General features: G+C 31.7%; 2 protein-coding genes across 3 annotated transcripts in view; both read right to left on the bottom strand.

Annotated features, from left to right (window-relative positions):
- Positions 1-411: 411 nt before the first annotated feature.
- LOC113398546 (arginine-glutamic acid dipeptide repeats protein-like) lies at positions 412-11001 on the bottom strand. Its single transcript, XM_026637326.2, has 13 exons — positions 10716-11001; positions 9252-9524; positions 7923-9181; positions 7476-7593; positions 7034-7219; positions 6559-6743; positions 5971-6137; positions 5568-5674; positions 4228-4338; positions 3869-3957; positions 2938-3022; positions 2111-2240; positions 412-1023 (listed from the first exon to the last, which is right to left on the bottom strand). The coding sequence occupies exons 1-13, from the start codon at positions 10877-10879 to the stop codon at positions 997-999; spliced, it is 2901 nt and encodes a 966-aa protein (XP_026493111.2). The 5' UTR covers positions 10880-11001; the 3' UTR covers positions 412-996.
- A 2462-nt stretch (positions 11002-13463) lies between these two features.
- The window catches only part of Su(tpl) (Suppressor of Triplolethal), a 47650-nt gene continuing 39719 nt past the window's right edge, over positions 13464-21394 (bottom strand). For both annotated transcript variants that reach the window (XM_026637521.2, XM_026637525.2), the window contains 2 exons: positions 20200-20337; positions 13464-19239 (listed from right to left, as the gene is read on the bottom strand). In XM_026637521.2, coding sequence (XP_026493306.2) covers positions 19186-19239; positions 20200-20337 — 192 coding nt within the window. In that variant the 3' untranslated portion in view covers positions 13464-19185. The remainder of the gene's footprint in view (positions 19240-20199; positions 20338-21394) is intronic.

The following is a 21394-nucleotide window of genomic DNA, read 5'->3' as shown; positions in this document are numbered from 1 at the left end:
AAAATACAAACTGCACTGTGACCAAGTTTACGAACAAGTAAATCGGCACGTGAAGACAGATCATTAATAAATATTCGACGTGAAAGATATTTAAAAAATATATATATATATACATAGTAACACAATTGTAGTCATTAATTGTGATGAAGTTTTCAGTTGGAGATTATTGGAATTAATTTAGGTTCAAATTATACATTATTATTTATTATAACTCAAATTCGAAATGAAACAAGCTGAAAACCTTATTCGGAAAAAGGTTTAAACAATGAGTCTTTTTTATTCGCTAGAATTTATTAAGTCACAGAATATTTTCCAAAGTAACCTTTGAAATTTTGGTTTATTTTTTATTATATTTTGTGTATATATTTAATACACAACAACATAACAGGTATATAACAGGTCTAGGTATAAGTTAAGTCGCTAGTATGTTAAGATATCAAATTGATGTTACAATATGAAATAATATTGTGATTTTTTTTGACAATTTTACTAAAATGTGTCGAAACTCGTGTAAATGTTACGTATTTGACAAAAATAAACTTTATATAAAGAAGAAACCTCTAGTGTATATAAATTTATGGCTTTATCTATAAACGCTCAGCAGGGATTAAGGAAAACATAGATTCCCTTCTTTCTCTCGTAAATAATTTAACATTGGAAAGAAGAAGACGCTGCTATTTTTATAACCACCCCATTTAAAGGTAAAGCCCTAAATCTTAGCAGTTGAACACTGCCACTTTCATTTGCTGCCTTCACCAAACTATCAATAATATGGAAAAATCTTAAACATTTGTACACAAAAACATACCTATACACTAAAAATAATTTGATACATTGTGATAAGAAATATATTTTATATTTCATCAAAATAATTACACAAAAAATTGTGTATTATCTTAAATATGCTATGTTTAAACATTTATATAATTATAAATTCAACACTTCGAAATGTACTTTTATTTCTATTTCCCATATAAGTCCTTGCTTTTTTCTTTCTTAATAATAAGGTCGGCGTGGATTGTTCTGAAAATAACACACAATATTCTTCAATCATTAAAGGGGTAAATAATTAATATTACTGTATAAAGATGCATGCATACAAACTTAACTAACAACGACTACGAAATTAGATTCTACGATATGTAAGATATGTTAATACCATTTTAAAAATTATTTTAAAGTTATTATTATTATTAATCAAATACTTGTAGGTATTTGTTTGAGATAAATTGGTTTCTATGAATAATAATTTAATATTATAATAATATATTAAATATAACTATTCCCTACTGAATGGGCTGCTCAAGTAAATCAACATATCTTAGGAAAACAGCTTTTCATCTTTAGTGGTGGATTTTTTCTAGCAATGTGCATGGGATGATGCATCATGAATACGTAATCTGTTCAATTAAATAAATTCACAAATGGCAAAGATAACTAATATTTAGTATCCCCCAATTTTATACGCTTATTTCACTTTCAGGGATTTATTTTTCAAACCAAAATTACCCCGCGCTCTAGAAATAAAAATTAAAGTAACAGGCTATTGGGCTAAGGCCGTCCTTTTGAAGACAAGACTCGAAGCGCTTTGCACGACGCTGCTCTAATGCGAGTTAGCGGCACTTTTGGTATATTTATATCCAACACTTGCAAGATTCCTTACGATATTTTCCTTGGCCGCCGAAAACGAGATTAATTACGAATCAAATTAAGCACATGAAAATACAGTCATCATAACCACCAGCCATGACTGATTAAACATTATATTATTAAATTTTTTATCAAAATCGGCAAAGCTATTGAGGAACATACATTGACTTATGATCTATTGAATCACGGTGGAATAACTACCGACAAACTCCTTATACGAATCGGTTTGATCTCGGCCACGGAAAAGTGAACTTTAAACAACTCAATTTACAAATAATAACGTTATTTATCATATCATGCAATCATCCTTATCGTTTGCTCTCGTACTACTCAAATAGAAGTCCAATATGTTATCGCACTGCAAGAAAAAGTACAGACAATAATCCGACGATAGCGGATGTCTCTATTCTACACCAGAACTAAACGAAACTTAATTAAATATTAAATAAAGTTTAGTTACCAAAGGATTAGGCCTAAAGCGGTACGCGAGCATCATTCGCTTCCTGTACGCATCAAACTCATCGTCTTCGGGACACACCACGTCAGATGTCGATGCGCCTAATCCTAAGTTAGCTACAGGCTGGTTAGCCCTAAATGGAAAAAAAAATATATTCATAAGCTTTCTGAGATTTATGAGACAATATAAAATTTTAATAATTATTCTATCTCTTTCTAACCTGCGAAACTTACAGTACAGACCTGAGATGTAATTTCCCTATATTAACTGAAGGTAAACTAATATATTCAAAATGATTGATGATGAAATGAAATGATTAATTAAATATTATATTATGGTTTTATTTATTAAATTATAAAGACTTTCCCGTCGAATGATTCATACAATTATGACTCAATGATATTGTTCAAGTATTATGTCTGCTGTTCGGACAGGGAAGTTGGTAAAATGATTGCATATATACACAATGAATAATTATTCTAAATGTTCTAATTACTTCTGCAAATTTTTATGTTAAATATATTTACAAATTTTCATCACATCTTCTCAAACATTTAGAATGTATATATACTGAGATCATCAATAAGTCAATCAACTTATCTGATTATAAATCTGCCGAAGCCTAGAGAGACATTGAAAGAGTCAGACCATTCCAAGAAACTCTTATTCCTCTATTCACAATAAACTAAACTACATATGTACAACAAAAAATAAATTGCTTTTGAATAAAATTTAATTTTCCAAAAGGCGCATGTGAACCTCATTACAAAAAAACACTGCGACTACTTGATTCTTACATTTATTGAATTTTAATAGTCAACTTTACTCACTTATTTATAGGATCAACAATACCAGTCCCTTCAGCACCGAGACCTTGACCCTCATTCCAACCAAGTTTCTGCAGCATTTTGAAACCTAAATAATAATTATGTGGTATTCATTACTAACTCGTGAAAAAAAAATTCATTCGCAAAGTCAGCTAAAATTTAAGTGACTATAAGTAGTTAAGTGAAATAGTGATGCATCATAAATAAATATATATTAATCAAGAACAAAACAGTTATATACATTTGGTAATACAAACGAACCGAGAAGGCTAATCAGGGCTAAAAAAACTAAATTCAACCCCTTTTTCAAAATGGTGGCGAACGCACAGGACATCGAGGTCGACAATTTTAAGTTAAGCTTTTCTAAGCCCCTCCCTCCAACATAACCAAAAATCAGTCTTCTCGGTTCATTTGCATTTCTCGACCATTTTTTTGTATATAATGCTATTATCAAATCGCATGATAAATGTACATCTAAGCTTTATCTATATTTATAATTCCTGCCATTGCAATGTAGTATATGTTTGTAACTATATGATGATTATATATTATTATTATAATATATAATATTACCATGTTATTTTTTAATACAATTACGACAATCTACTCATAAGGATCAAATTAGTAAACAAACAAAAAAACAATCTAATTAAAATTAACTTTCACAAGAAATAGTTCTAACAGCAATTATAAATATTATTCTTACGCAATTATTAACTTAACACGCCGCAAATATAAAATATTTATAAAAATATTTTACATTTATTGATGCAGTTTATAGGTTTTAACAACATTTAATGAGATATTAATATTTTTCAGTCTATGCAGACATTATTTCCGAAACATATTCTTCACAATATTATTAAGAAGTGTTGATTAGCATTTACTTATAACATTATTAATAAATATTGTAATAAAAGACAGTGTTTCTCACCAACATTATCTTCCTTAAGTTTGTATTCCTTGTAATCACTCAAGTCTGGCTCTTTGCCACTTTTAACTGCTGAATATTTTTCCATGAATCTGTAAAAAGTATTTCAGGATAATTCAATAATGTTAACATAAACTAATTTTAATACGATACAGATAAATAAATCATACATCTACAATATGTTTTTATACAGTGATTATTTGTAAACTAACTATTTTTAACTCTTCTTTGTGGATAGTTAAGGACTTAATGTTAATAATTCTTATGGAAATAAAGTTATTTATTTTATTGACTAATTAATTTGATGCATTTTGGTTTTGAATACCTAAAATAAAAATAAACTTTTGTATTAATAAACTTACTTTTTTAGTTCTTCGGGTGGAAGAAAGTCACCAATATGATGTTTACCTGCAGCTTGCTTTGTAAGTTCAGTTGCCCACCTCTCTGTGGCATTCATTTCTTTGGCACGCAATCTAAAACATATTCATACATTTATGTTGTAATAGATTAAATTTTTGTTTGGATATGTATGCAGAATGTATACATACATTCATAATATATAACGTATGTGAGAAATCTAAATTTAAACTGAGTTCGTAAACTAAAAACATTTGACAACTACCTTATACCGTACTAGCCTATCAGGCCGATATTTGTTTCGGGTGTACGGCAATACGTTTTCGTCCTTCAATTGTGTCTATTTATCTATATGCTCTATCCTGTGATATTTCTTAAACAAGTATATAAATTTTTTTTTTATATAATTAATTAAATATACCATCTAAATTAATTAAAACCTTCTAATTTGTCTGACTATTGCCTAATTTTTTTACACTTCGAATTTATTTATGTAACACTTCATAATATATTCAAAACTTTATGGTTGCTAATATACGGAATATTACTGAACATTTCCAAATCAAAATTGTACTGATTTAAATAACATTTTGCAGCACTTCTTTACTAAATAGTTAAATATTAACTATGTTCATAGTTTTTTTTTTATTGTACTCACATAGAGTTACTATCGTAATCTTTGTCTATTTTTTATTGAATAGCACCAGTAAGGTTATAGCACTCCGTGTTCACAGTCTGTGAACATGGAGTGATATAACTTATTCTAGATTTATTTTTGTATAATATGTATTATGCTTTTACTTACTGTAATTAGTTTTGTGCTAAATAAATAACTTAATATTATTACTTGTCTCTTTCTCTTAAGTACATCATGTATGCTGACTGAATGCAAATTTATATTCAATCAATCTTTGACAACCTATTTTCAGTAGTATCTGCTACATAGTGTATTCAATTAAAAGAATCAAAAAAATTATAAATTTCTCATATAAATTGGGTTGAGAGTTCATTGAAATTAATTAAAAGGTTTTTTTTTGCTGACTATACTAACATAAGGTCTCTCCAAGATTTATAAATGTTTTTTTATTGGCACAGGTTTATACCTTACTACTGTAAGGTACTGTAATCATAAATTTCGTGTGTCGATAAAACTATCATGTATACATTGTAAAGGTGTTTCATATGTGTTCTATTTCTATGTACTGATATATCTGTCAATATTAATACTTTTTACCTAAAAACTTTCAAGGTCAATATCATCCAGATCAAAAATTTCCATGACATCCCAGACTTACATATAAATAAAAATCATACCTTATACTATTATTATTTAGTTCAAACATACCTGTGCTCCCATGTTCCCTCTGAGGTATCTTCATCACTGTCATACTCGTATTTGTGTTTGCCAGCGGCCGCCAAACGCTCTACTTCTTGCCTTTTTTTTAACATATCCTTAAAAATAGAAAGAATATAATATTAATATTTTGATCAACATATATTTTTAAAACCTCTTCAAGCATCTTTGGCCAGTTGTGGAAGTGTTTGTTTTTTGTATGTACAATTCTCACTTAAATTAATAAAAAATAGTAAATTTTATTTCTTTTGTAGATTAACATTTTACTAAAAACAATCATAAACAATAAATTAACTAATAATCCCAATAACAAAACAATTTTTAATTAGAAATAAGATATACAAGCTATGCTAATTAATCAATAAAAATGTCAAATACTTTGCACCCTTAATACCTGGTACAGTAAATTGAGTTTGAAATTATCTTCACATTTTTTCCAATCCTCCACACTTAGGTTAGTAGTACCATAGTTAGTCATTGCATATTGCATTAACGCTTGATTATTACGATTGACATTTGTAAGCTTTAAGCCTTCCTCATCTATCTTTGATAATTTTGCACCTGTAATGTAAGTATTATAATAATATTAATATATAAGTTGTATGAAAAGTTTAGTTATGAAATCATTCATCATCATTCACATCATTAAAAAAGTAGTGAAAAGAGAAGAAACATAAAAATAGATATAACAGAAAAGTTAACTTTTAACATAATCTCTCAAACAGCTTCTTCAGAACATGGTAAAGGGATAATTATATGTGTAACAAGGATACATTAACAATAAAATGTCCATAACAATATGTTTTTCCAGGATTACTTAACAAGTAAATATATATTCCAATTGATTATTATTGAAAATGATCACTAAGACAATCTAATGTTTATACATTTGCATTTTTCAAATCAAACACTTCTACTATTAACATTATTCATATAAAGTACTTTTACCTACATGTCAAATTAGATCAAAAATTTACGTTACCTGGAAGGGAATTTGGTAATGGTGTTGCCACGCCCGGTGGTTTTATATCTACTGGCGGGTCATCTCCCCAACGTGACTTCTTCCTCTTACGACGCTCCTTTCTAGGGTCAGAATCATCGTCGCTCTGAGAGCTGGTCTGTTCCCGTTTAACATTACTCGAATATTGATTTGAATAGACATCATAACTGAAAGTAAAAGAAGAGAATTTAAGTGAGATAAGAAGATACATTTTTATTAAAATAATATATATATTATTCAGCTAGTGATCTAAGTCTTTTATAAGGCTATGCTAAATCCAATTAACTTTGTGATGTAGCTATATGGTTACACAATGATTTGTCTCCTTTTACATGATAAATTACTAATAACAGAAACACATAAATCAATGTGCCATTCTCCTACCAAACATATCATAGCCTGTAAAAAACAACAAGTGTTTATTGAATATTATTACCAAAATTGACCGTTAGCATACTTGTCTTTCATTTCCTCCTTTATATATTTGATGTCGCTGCTATCGTCGTCTTCTAAGGAGAATTCAGGCTCGTATTTGTCTTCGGGCTTGATCTCAGGTTTTCTATCACCCTGGCCTTCGCACCGTATCTTTATCACGAGATCCCTATACGCCTTATACTCATTCGAGTTCGTATTATGCAGAAACCTGGAAATATAATTCATATAAATCTAACGTCAATAGAGAAGCGTTATAAATGTTTTGTTAGGTTAAACAACCTGAAAATATACTCATGAAACAGTGTTGCGTCTACACCGATGTAATTAAGGAAGTAAGAGGTATCATATAGTACGGCAACGCTGCTCCAGACTAAATTATTGTAATATATGTTCAGTATGTAATATAAAAATGAATACAGCACGTATCCTCCTGTCGGAATCAAAACTGGCTACAGTGGCATTACCACATATTTTGGTCTTGTGAGTGTATTGCTTTCAGGACATTTTCCCAGTGGTCGCCGTTGGTTGCGACCTCGGCGGCGGCTCGCTGAACTGACGGCGGGAACGAATCTGCAGAGAGAACTGCACACCACGAGTCAACATTTTGTCTTACGGCCGCTCCAAAGAACTGGTTTGCTTGAGCAACCAGATTAGCTCAGTTCACATTAAAATTATTGTACTATGAAGTACACGCTAGCTGATCTCCTGCGTCCAAGCTCTGTGACAGCAATCATTACACTTATACGCAATGCATTATTGAGTCGAAAAATAAAGTAATCGCAGTCATAGAACTTGATGTTTTGGCAGTTCTGAGAGGTCTAGAGAACACCTTTGTACTATTTTTGTCACCAAAATTTTTTAAATAGTACGAAGGTAGAAAAAGTTATATGTATACTTTTATAAGTGTTTACCTTGCATAGAATGCGGTGGTGCCGGTATGTGTCCTGGTTCCACATCATTTGGTTTAGGAATATGACTGAGGGGCATTGATAGTGGTGGTGGAATGTTCTGAAGTTTCATAGGTTCAGGCGGAGGTATATTATCCAAAGGTTTTGATTCGGTCATAGAATTAGGGGGTAAAGAATTTTGTTGCATAAAATGCATATTAGGAGGCCCTATCGGAGGCCCATTATTATTTGGTCCAAAATTTGGGCCATTAGGTCCAAACGGAGGTTGTGGGCCAAAGTTGGGACCATTAGGCCCGAAAGGAGAATTCATTGAGTTGGGTGGGCCATTAGGACCAGCCATTTGAGAATTAGGAAAAGGAAAAAATGGTGGCATTGGACCATTTGGTCCAGGTGCTCGCATATTAGGACGGCACATGTTTGGTGGCATCGGACCAGGACCACAAGGACCTCCTGGTCCATTAGGACCCATGAAATTCGGAGGCATTGGAAAATTCGGAGGACCACCGATGAATGGGGGAATTGGTGGCATATTAGGTCCCCTAGGTCCCATCATAGGACCCCCATTAGGTCCTGAATTAGATCCTTGACCCATATTTGGACCTGAAGGCATATTGGGGCCAGGACCCATATTTCTGGGATTCATTGGACCTGGCCCCATTGGTCCGGGACCCATTGGCCCGGGTCCCATTGGTCCAGAACCCATTGGTCCGTGTCCCATCGGTCCGGGACCCATAGGCCCTGGTCTCATGGGTCCAGGGCCCATTGGTCCAGGTCCCATTGGCCCTGGTCCCATCGGGCCAGTGACCATCGGTCCAGGACCCATAGGACCGGGCCCCATTGATCTTGGGCCCATTGCACCGGGTCCCATCGGACCGCCAACCATGGGACCTGAACCTATAGAGTTCGGCATTAATGGTCCAGGACCCATTGGTCCGAAGCCCATTGGCCCTGGTCCCATTGGCCCTGGGCCAGACACCATTGGGCCTGATCCCATTGGAAGTGAATCTGGACATTGATCAAGAGAACTGTCTTGCTGACTTTCTATGTCAAATTCCTCATTAGGAGAAGGACCATCACGAGAATCCCAACGATTGTTATGAGAATTAGGTGGTGGAGATTGATCTTCAGGAGGTTGCACACTAAGTTGCATTAAAGGTGGGATATTTATAGTATCAGTCACTTTCTTTCTATCTTCTATAACTGGAGTCATGGGGCTGTGGGCTCGTGTACGACCTCTGTCATTCCATCGCCTGTGCCGGTCCCTGAATATAAAATATCAATGATTAGGTATTAAATGGTTATAATACAATATTATAGTGTATAGAGATCTACCTATTTCCTCTATCTGGCCTTCTTTCATTCATATTATGATTGTGTTGATCAAAACCATCAATTGCATCACTTTCTTCTTGTATAGGATTTGTTTCTGATGTATCTTTATTTTCATTACTATTCTTTTGACTTTCTTCAATCTCCTTTTTTTCTTTTGCTTCTTTTTCTTGCTTTTCTTTACTTTGTTTTTCAAGGAGAGCTTTATATTGGCTCATGAAACTACCATCATTTGAGAAAATATTTGGTGATCCTTTCTCATCTGTCACAGGGGGACTGAAAATGAAATGCAAAAAAAAAGATATAAAAACTGTATTTATTAATGTTGTCATGTAAATGAATATTTTTATGACAAAAAAAAAGATCTGATGCGTATATGTAGTCCTAAAACTTACTTATAATAATTTTGAATAAGTAAGATCAAAATAAATTTATAGCAACTAATTACAATTATTTAAATGCTTACAATGCAACACATCTCAAAAATTCTTTTAATTCTATGTATATTAATAAAGACTAAGAATAACAAATTTACTCTCATTTTATTAATCTAACTACAACACCCAAAGAATAACTACTATATTATTGTTATAATGTTTTTTCTTTTCTTTGGGCTTCAATTACATCAACTATGACGGATGTGGAATTGTCCATAGATAGGCTATTATTTTTTTAAATTCTGTGGATCCTTTGACCTTTTCTTTTATTGAATACTCAGCAAAGTAGACAGGTAACACCTAGTATTAGTAGTATAATAACTGCTTTATTTGGATTCCTAGTACTATATAGATATTCAGTTAATTTGTTTTCTTGCCTCAAATGGTTTGAAATCAAAATGAACTGATTGGGTAATATAAACGACTGACACCTGACTACACAGGATTAATAGTTATTTTTGGGGCAATGTTTACTTTCACAACTTTTACAACAGGATCTCAAAAATTGTTAAAGGATGTTCTATTTTAAATGTCAAAAACCTGTTACAAAATGTTTGTGTGTGTATTATAAAACGAATGATTTACATAAAATCACACCTTGGCACTGAAGTGAATTCTTCGTTGTTTCAAATATAAATATATACAATTTAAAGAACAATTATTTGAAAAATAGAAAGAACATCAATGTTATATTAGTTTATATTAATTATTGATTAAGACTTTTATTGTTTGCCATTATAAACAATCCTCGAAGATTAAAATGTCAAAAATGAGAAATATAGACTCTTCATAGAAAACTTCCTTATTTTAATGTTAGTTGAAAAACTATATAACACCCATTACTCATTTCAAAAGTAACTGTTTATCCACTGTAAATATTTAAATAATAAGTAAAAAAGATAAAACAAGTATATATAAGTGATATTAATATATACAATACATGCAAGACTTTATTTTAGAATTACTCAATTTGGAAAATTAAAAGCCTTTGAGGAGCATTAAAGAGTAAAATAATAGAAACATTTAATACTTAGATAGTTTCGCCTGAGCCGCTAAAGCAGCAGCTTGCTTTTGGGCATGTAGCTTGGCTTGAATTTCCATTTTCTTTTTTTCGATGATTTGTTCTTGTTTCGACATTTGCGCCCATCTTGTACTTAGAGCAGATTTATTTTTGGTGTCTTTAAAATTAATCATGTTTGCAATAATCAAGAGAAATTGAACAATAAGTTAAACCTCAAATGATTTCCCTAATTTAACAGTGTGTACACCATTTTGACTTTGGGTCTTAGGAACACGAAATTTAATTAAAAATTGAAATGTCAGTAACAAATGTCAAAGCGCGATACAGATATAGCAAAAAGTAGCACAGTGGCTTAATGCTCTTTGGATATAAATGTCAAAATCACAATAAATTATGTAAAAATTGGTAAACACCCTTTTATATAAATAAATATATTTTATAACCACTATGCTAAAATAATATAGGTAATATTTTAGAGACACTTATACTGTATTGTACCCTATTATTGTATGATTATAGATTAAAAGAAAAATAAAAGGCTGATAGAGCCTAACGAAATGTTCAACTAAATATTTTTACTAAGTACTCTGTATGTGTCATGAATCTTCTGTACTACTGTTATTGGCAAATAAATTTATTATTATTATTAACTAAAGTGAATACAAAATCAAAATCGAATATGAGTTCCCGGTGGTGCAAACTGACACGTTAATAGGTGTTAATTATTGAGGTGTTAAGAAATTGTTAATTATTTCACATACTACCGGGAATTTGCATTCGTTTTTGTTTCTGCGCTCATACAGAATCAGAAATATACATACAAAATGTACTTTCCAAACCTGTGGTAGCTTTACATTTAATTCAACACTGTAACAAGATTCAAAATTACTGTTGCGAAAGCCTCAATGAACCTCCTTGAAAAAACAATATTATGAGTTGTTTTTTTACTATTATGTTCCGAACGCCTCCTTTTCCTTTTGTTTTATAATATAAGCATTGGGTAGATTTTTAACTAATGAAAAGGCCTTATTTTTATTATATTTTATTGGAAAACTTGATATTGATTATTTAATTAATTATATCGATTATTCATTTGAATTTAATTTTATAAATGATATTCAGAACTTTATTAAACTTATAGCTTTAAAGTATATATTAAAAGCTTTCATTTAACTTGCAATGTATGTAAATGCAATTTTGAAGCAGATATCTTTAACCGATTTGGCTGAAATTTTGTATACACGTTTAAGTTTTTAAGTTTGGATGACAATACACGATAAGCTGCTTGACGTCATTATAAGTCCAATATGGTGGAACATTCGAGATGGCAGAATAGTTATTTTTTATGCACTTCTACAATATAGGTATCAAATGATAGGGCTTGTTGAGAGTAAATCGAAAAATAATGTGACGTCATTATAAGTCCAATATGGTGGAACATTCGATATGGCAGAATAGTTATTTTTTATGCACTTCTACACTATAGGTATCAAATGATAGGGCTTGTTGAGAGTAAATCGAAAAATAATGTGACGTCATTCTAATTCCAATATGTTGGAACATTCGAGATGGCAGACTAGTTATTTTTTATGTACTTATGTAATAAGGGTGTGAAATGAAAGAGGTTGTCAAAAATAAATTGAAAAATATTCTGACGTCACTCTTAATCGAATATACCATCCATCCGTATAATTTCGGTAAAGACGGTGTTCACCTCATTCAGCCCAAGTCTGTGCAATTTCCAGCAAAATATAGTCACGGAACCGTGGAACGAATAATGCTGCCACTTATATTATGCTGGGCACAGTACACAAAATGCAGGGTAGTACTGTCGATCACGCCGTTGTTTATATAGGCAAGAAGCTCTTTACTTCTGGTCAAGCATACGTGGCCTTAAGTAGGGTAAAATCATTAGAAGGTCTTGTTATTGAAGATTTAGACTGTTCGAAATTAACCGGCAAACGACCTTGCAACAATGACGCGTTGAATGAGATGAATAGACTCAGAAACCTAGACAGTCATAACTAAAAAAGCTTTTATGATTAAAGAAATTGTGTATAATGAGGTTATAAATTAATAGTTAAAATTTTAAAGGAAAATTTTATTTTCTTCTTTTTAGAGCATTTAAATAAAAGCTTTTTTTAAAAAAGTATTTTTACTTATAATTTATTTAAACTACTATTATTGATAGAAAATGATCAGGTTTTTTTGGAAATATGTGTTTACATTTTAAGGATTTTTACGAATATGAGATTTTTTTTTTATTACAGTAAAACTATGTCTCGAATTTTGTCTAGTTAAGCAAAATAAAACGTCCTTTCGTGCATTAGTTTCGAGATACGGCAAATATCGTAAATTAATAAATTTAAAAGTATAAAATGTTTTTGTATTTTTAACTACAGATTTGACGTGGGAGTGAGAGTTATGACAAAAATAAATTAAAATATTAATAATAGAAAAAAATCTGTTTATCTTGAAATACAGACGATTGAATAGTTTTTCAAAATTGTTAGTTTTAAAGTATCTTAAATAGAACTGGAAAAAGAATCGAGAGCAATCTTTAGAACGATTTTCTACCAAGATCACGATTTATATCTCCCAAAGTCTCTTATATCCATTTTTCCGATAACTCGCTTATGACTAACTATTTTATAATCGTTTACTCAAATTAATCAAAACCCCTTTAAATAAAGCCCAAAAATAAAAATAAAACCTATCTTAATAAATATTAAAGGTATAAAAATAAAACATCCAATATCATTGCATATTATTCTTTTTATATTTTTTTCTTCAGTTTAAATGGAAAATACAATTTCATTTATTTATAATGTTGTCATTTATTTATTGTAAACAAATATATTATAAAAGATTTACATATTACTATCAAAACAAAATATTCACAAAATGGCAGACTAACTAAACAATTAACTCAGCTGTTACATCAAGCATGCTAACAATTGCATATTTTTGAGCTAAACAAGAAGGAGAAAGTTTTGGCACTGATCCCATAATTCAAACGAAGATGGCATAAATGCATATTGCAGCAACACTATCCGAACTAGGACAAGTTAGTCTGTTTATCCAGATTTTGAATAGGTACCTTTTATAACAATACTCTTCACAATCTCTCTTCAGCTCATGTACTGTGTGATGTAAAATTGAGTCTGATCTTCCACATGGACTATATCGGCTCTGGGCTTTAAGTCGTAGGGAATTCGAAAGACAACGCCAAAGAGAGCTTACACCTGACTATTGTTTGTGTGGTAACTTGACAATTGTAATTAACTAATCGCTGCCTCATTAATCTTCGAAATCGATAATGACTTAATTAAAAAAAAAAAAAAAACAACAAACTCTTGCTCCTTTCATAACAATACATATTCCATTGAATGGATTAAATCAACTCAATTGAAACATTCAAACAAATTCTCATTCTATTTTTAAAATAAAAAAGTACCTCTTCTCATTTCTGCATTACCCTGCCTTAACAAAATCATATTATACAATTAGACAGTTGGCGAAACAAAAATATAAGCAATGGAAGAGAACGTGAGCAAAAGAAATCACAAAAGGAACATTCAACACAAAGGTTGCTTCAACGAGTGCTTCGATGAATGCTCTAACTTAAAACAACTGTATATAATAATATAGTCGATTTCTGAGTAGCAAAAAAGCTAAGTCCCTTCCACTGTTACACGAAATGCCGAAAAGAAAAGTATAATTCATAAATTGTACCTATACTTTGTTTATAATCTAATTTTTTTTACATTTTAATAATTTAAAAACAACCAGCACTTGGTCGAGAAATTTATATCCATTTTTTTTTTGTGTATTTTATATTTTGATGAAATATTTAAAAGCTAATTAACGTGAGCCGATGTCAGGATTCATAGCTAGTCGTCGTTCGCTCGAACCGGCTGGCAAGAATCGGTTTCTCCTCCGCCTGACTCGAGCTTGTATAAACACTTCTATACACAATAACACTACCGCATCGTCTATACATCTTGACTCATATATAATGCACTGATATTTCGAGGGGCACAAGGAATATCGCAGCATCGTTTCGGCCGCCGCCGAGCCTTTGGCCCGTACCGACACACTAACACTTCGCCTATATATATATTCATTTACTTTCCCGTCCTATACAATTCGCGATTCATAAAAATAAAAACACTACGATTACATTCCTTAACGCGTCTAATGTCTAATTCGTACTTTATTTACATTGACATAATACATAGTATTTAAGTTGTTCGGTAAATCGACAGTCTTGCGAGATCGCCGTCGGGCCCTAAGCGCGACCGCGGCCATTTTTTTTTCTTTAATGTACAGCAAATTTACAATAACGTTTGATCAGAATACGCAAACTCAAACATCTACATCTAAAAAAATATGTAAGGTAAGGATCTTCACGTAACGCCCGCCTTAAGCCGCTATAATATCAGCTATGTTAAGTATAACTTGTTATATTTGACACGTGATAAACGCGCAACCGATTACAATAGATTACATATATATAATAAATATATGAATTAAATAGGCCAAAAATTCATTGTTATGATTACTAATGGGGTTAACACAACCTGATTGACTCGCGACCTACTTAATTAAAACGAATTTAAGGCAAATGTTATAACGCGAAACAAATATCGTGACGCGTTCGTCACGTGTCATATATCAATATACATTTGGGAATTAGTATTACAAATATATCACTAACTAGGATTTAAGAAAAGTTTGACGTTACTAGACTCTATATATCGCCTACTCTGTACAATGGGCTATGATATTTCATTGAGATATTATCATTCGTATAAACATGACAAAATACAAATATTTCTGTCCAACCTTCTAATAACTTATTCGGTAACAATCGAGCAACGTTTGACATTTTTATAACTCCCTTTGTGACAGTATTTTAGATATCGTTTAAATGAGAAAGGGATATATCATCTTTCTATATAAAATTTATTTACTCTTTATAGTGGTCTGCACATTGTACGTAATACCACGTTCACGTTCAGCCCATAACCGCGTTAGCTTCCTAATGAACTTTCGTTGAAGCGTCGAAGATGAGTGTTTACATTCTCGCGTTGCACACTCCCCGGTGCTGTGTGCTGAATATGAACGTAGCATTATATAATTGATGCACTCTTATATATCATCACACGGCAAACGCCATAAGTCTGTATTCTTATACATCTATTTAGAATATATAATAATCTATCGACACTATTGTTTATGAATGAGTAGTAATTATTTAGTAAATCAATAAGTAAGTGCATCAATGAACAGTGCTAAACAAAAACTCGAGATGAATGGAATGCATATTCACAATGTCCACTTTAATCATAACAGTTTCGTTTTAAACACAAGTATATTACCAACTCTCGAGGGAACAAATGATTACAAGTATTTTACAGTATTTATATATTATAATAAAACAATCGTTGCTTAAACTACTGGTAACGATAACTTTTTAACGGTTTTGTTTAAAAAATGATACATATTGTTAACTTTAAGGCATTAAAGGACTTGCATCCAGAGCCGTAAATCAAATTTAAATAAAAGATGGTCGTTCACAAGTGAATTGTTTTGATTTTCCTATTTGTGATGTTCGTGCATGTTCAAAACGTCAAAACATGACGGGCAAGTAGTTTCACGTTGTTCTTTGACACGTCAAAACCAATAAATGGCATGATAAATTCACTGACACATAGAAAAAAAATTTTGAGTGAAAATAATATAGAGTAATTAAAAACAATAAATAGTGAAAAGTAAAAATAAAGATTCAGAAGCGAATTTTAATTATCTAATATCATGACCATAATATTGAGCATTTTAATGAGTAAAGTGATAAATTAACCGCGTGAGCAAACAAAGGGCACTTGCATACGAATTGACCGATTACCCGACGCCGAGTAGACACGGTGTCGTTACGTACAAAACAATTGACTGTATTCGTTTCGACAAAAACATAATGAAAGAGCAACGCCGTTTTATATATTAATTGACAAAAATGAACTGAAACAACATCATCAATTAACATGGTTTCGTAAACCTACATCAATTTATTACGCTAGTATTATATATTAGAAAATATATATTAAATACGAATTCATAACAAATAAGTATTTATAAACATTATCTGGAAACAATTCGACGCTAAAAAATTAAGGTAATATTGATATGAAACTGCATTGAGACAATTTAGTTGAAAATGTAGTCAATTCATAAACAATATTAATTTAATTTTATTACTAATGTTTTCTCTTAAAGATTTACTTGGACAATTGGGAAGTTTAAATAATGATGATGTCATCGGTCTTTACGGTTCCATAATAAACGTTTTAATATGATGAATTTGCAGCAAATGGATGACGAGTTGGATTATAGTGGACTCACAAAAAACTAGTTATCTTTCATTGATTAAATCAGAATTACTTAACGCTAAATCATTTTCAAAAATATGGACGTTAGTTTTAGGACAAAATACGAAAGACGGCTTTTCTTACACTGGGCTTACGACGGAGCTTTAACTCGAAAACAAAAATAAATTAATAGTTTTATGTTTGTTTGAACTTATTGTTAAGACTAAAATTTGCTATATAATGCTAATTGTTTTTTTTTTAACGAAGTCAAAGAATTTAAATCATAATATTGAGGTAAAATGCTCCAAATGTCAAAGAACCCAATGCAGACTAAAATAACTACATTTTTTTTTATTGTGATTTGGAGGGTTATTCTGAAGAGGACCAGAATATTTCCTTATTTCTAGTGGATGTTCAACACTGGCCGGTTGTTGCTAACTCGAGACGTTTTTTTTAGCAATTAAAAACTAATTAAATATAAAATGTATTTATAATTTTGGCAAAAACTATGACCACATTTACGTATTCAATCTCGGTCGTGTCACTTCCGCTTGTCCTTTAATACTAATCGTCGATCTCGTTTGAGTTTACTTTGTGACATCAATGAGTGATTTATTTAAAGCCATTGAGATATTTCCAAGATCTTTATCGACGTCAATGACACGACCGAGTCAAAACAATTGAACAAATATTAATATAATAATAATATGTGTAATTATATTATTAATAAAGACGAAAAAAAAACTGAAAATATTACACTACCCATAGTAAAATTTAACAAGAACATGATATATCTTTCTATATGTTACTATATACAACATGCAAGCTGGGCAAGACGCGTACAAAATGAACGTCCAACATTAAAAAATGGATGGATTGTTTAGAAGCAAGAGGGACGTAATCGCGTCAAAAATATAATCGACAGTGTTTTTATTTTAGAATTTTTAAAGGTCAAAAGTCCTTTAAATTGACATTAAAATTGCAGTGATTCACAATCGATCCATCCTTTTAAAGGCGATTTAAAAACGAAATGATATCGAGGGTCAACGATGGCAACTTTATAAGCGAAATTCATTTGGACAACAATAACATCAGACGGCAATATTTTTCGTGTGGAATAAAATGTGGACGAACAATCATCTACTATTGGACTATTATGTACTTATTTGTTATTAAAATATATACGTTTTCAGTTATTTACACTATAAAAACCAATTGATAAAAAACAAAGTTAAGGACCTATATAACGTTGAACCGTCGCTCGCAATCGTCAAGATCCTTCACTACTAACAATAGCAAATAACATTATGGTACAATATTATTAACCTTATTTTGTATATTTCTGCTATAATCAATAATCTTATTAACATGAAATTACATTATCCGAAGGGGAAAGTAATTAAAGCAGAAATACACAAGGAATTGGTAAAAAAATAAAGTTTGATATACATTAAATACAGTTAATGTCCGAAAATATGTAATAATATAATTAGCTAGGTTTATAAATGTTTTCTTATAATTCAATATGGGCCCTCATATCCGGTAAGGCGAAGATCTATACCTCCGCTCGGTGTCTCGATTCGTCATTTCAAATCAATCGTTTCCTTTTTATAAAATAATGGAAGAACCGTAAAATTAAAAACATTCAGCTGCAATATAACAATTTTAACTAAATATATTTTGACCAAACAACAATACTTACAATACCAAATTGGCAGAACGCTTATGTGTGTACAATACATCTCTCACATATAAAACTTCGGTCGTCCGATCCGTATAATATATAACATCTAAAGACATATCTCACAATCGTCTGGTACGTTCGAGTTCAGAATTCAGATCGAATAAGGCATCAATAGGAATCTCGATAACAGAAATCTTAAGCCTAACCTTCGTTTTAAAAATACACACATTTACAATACTGCAATTTGGCTCGCACTGAACGTCCGGCTAGCACTGAACGGCCGGCTCGCACTGCACGTCCGGCTCGCACCGAAGGCCCGGCGCGCACTGCCCGTCCGGCCCGCACTGAACGTCCGGTGCGCACGGCACGCGCGGCGGGCCGGCGGCGCGGGGCGCGCGCGGCTGTACTAGAGGCCGCGCGCGGGTCAGTACGCCTGCGTCGTGCTGGCCGCCGACACGCGCTCCGGCTTCAGGTTGCGCTGCAACGGACACGCTTGGACATTAACAACTATCTAATCATTCTAATTATGAACAGGGTAACATCCCACGACTTGACAATTATCTTTTCTATAAACAATACTGAGGAACTTCAAGGGCTCACGTATTTGATTTGTAGACTTGTATATTATTAATATATTTGGATTGCATAATATTTAAAAATGTATACGATTTTTCTTGGTTCACTTTCGCTTAACACCGATTCAATTCGGTGGACCATTTGAACTGAATATTTAATACAATAAAACTTGCAAACATGATATTCAAATGTATTTAAGTATTTAAGTAGACGTTAACTACGTAAGTGTATTTCATAATTGGTTTATGTAAGAATACTTCTGAGTGTATGTCTTTAAAATTCAACTTAATTACAATTTTAATTAAAATATTAATATTATATGAGGAACATATAACTTTCACGATCTGAGTTCGATAAATACTTACTGGTATATTTCCGTAATCCTTTAAGCGTGTTACAGACTTGAAAATTTCATATACAAATGATGGGCTGTTCAGGTTTGATAGACGTATATTCTTTCAAATTTGAACTTTTCCAATCATTTTTAAATTATTTTATTTTTATTAATTCATGCAATAATTTAAACATATATAATAAACATTATAAATAGTATGCTTTATAGTTACTTAATTCTAATAATAAAAAATATCAATTTTAAGTGTACACATGATTTCTACTGGTAACTTTATAATTATGTAATTTTTTTAATTTTCGAATACTTTGACGGATTTTTTTTTTTATTGAGTATTTGTGTATGTGTACAGAATACATGTCTATACTAATAATAACACAGACAGTATCTGTTTGGCCCGAACCGGGACAAACCTGTCGCTAATACGTCTCGTTTCGGTTCTTTCATTAGACTTAGTCATCTCTCAATATAATAAGGCTATTAAAGCGTATGTATGGATATTATTCTCACCAGTTGGTCGTACTGGTGTACCATCCGCTTGATGTGGTTAAGTTTCCGATGCAGGTAGTTAACGCGCCGCCTGTCCCGTTGGTAGGCTACGTCGTTGCGCATGCGCTGGTACTCCTCCACTATGCGCTGCTCTATGCTCTGCGGACACGGGAATACAACATTACAAACATACAACTGAGTAGTACCACTCCATTAAATAATATAAGTGGCAAAATCCTGACTTGCTACAACTCAGTCGGGATTTTATTTAAATTGTGGAAATATACATGGGTTATGAATTTTGGGAAACAAGCGAGAATGAGATAAAAATGTGTGTGTTTTTTAGTGACAGACCAGACGGGCTTCCAAAGCCCTATGGGTAGGTACCACCCACTCATCACATATTCTACCGCCAAACAAAAATACTCGTTGTTGATGTGTTCCGGTTTGAAGGGTGAGTGAGCCATTGTAACTACAGGTACAAGGCACATAACATTTTAGCTGCTAAGGTAGGTGGCGCATTTTCAATGTAAGGAATGTTTAATAATTCTTACAACGCTAATGTCTATGGGCAGTGGTGACCACTTACCATCAGATGTCCCATTTACCCGTCCTCGTACCCGCCTACCTATAAAATATTGAAAAAAAAATTTGTGTGTTTTTGATTTCGTTGTCTGTATCCATCGAAATAGTTTCATTTTGTCTTTTGTTTCTAATCAATTATTAATAAGTCACATAGACGAAGAGAATTTTATTAAATAATTATATGTCTTTTTATCAACTAATTTATTTTTCGTTAAAGAAAAACTCAAGTTTGTAATATAAACAACTAAACAATGTGTACACACCTTAATTAAACGTACTTCAGTGCCTTAAACTTGAGAACGAAAATTTTCCAGAGAATGTGACGTCAGCGATAGTGAAATGTACGGATATTGCTAAATACTAAAATTTATTTTACTTTTATTTGACAATTTGATTTTTATCAATATTCAAATTTGGAACTCATCGTCAATGTATTTTATTTAGTGATTCAATAAATATATCCAAGTTTAAATGTGTATGTTTTATTTGTTATTACAAGTTTATAAAACAAAAAGTGAACTACTGATAAATGAGAAAATCGTATGATTACACTAACATAGGCATTCATAATGATTGCGATGAATGTTTTAACTTCTGAGTTAATTATTCTTCTATAGTTATGTTATTAATA

The sequence above is a fragment of the Vanessa tameamea genome, chromosome 14 (assembly GCF_037043105.1).
Source record: "Vanessa tameamea isolate UH-Manoa-2023 chromosome 14, ilVanTame1 primary haplotype, whole genome shotgun sequence".
Taxonomy (NCBI): domain Eukaryota; kingdom Metazoa; phylum Arthropoda; class Insecta; order Lepidoptera; family Nymphalidae; genus Vanessa; species Vanessa tameamea.
The sequence above is the reverse complement of the archived record's forward strand: the minus strand, read 5'-3'. Positions and strand labels throughout refer to the sequence as shown.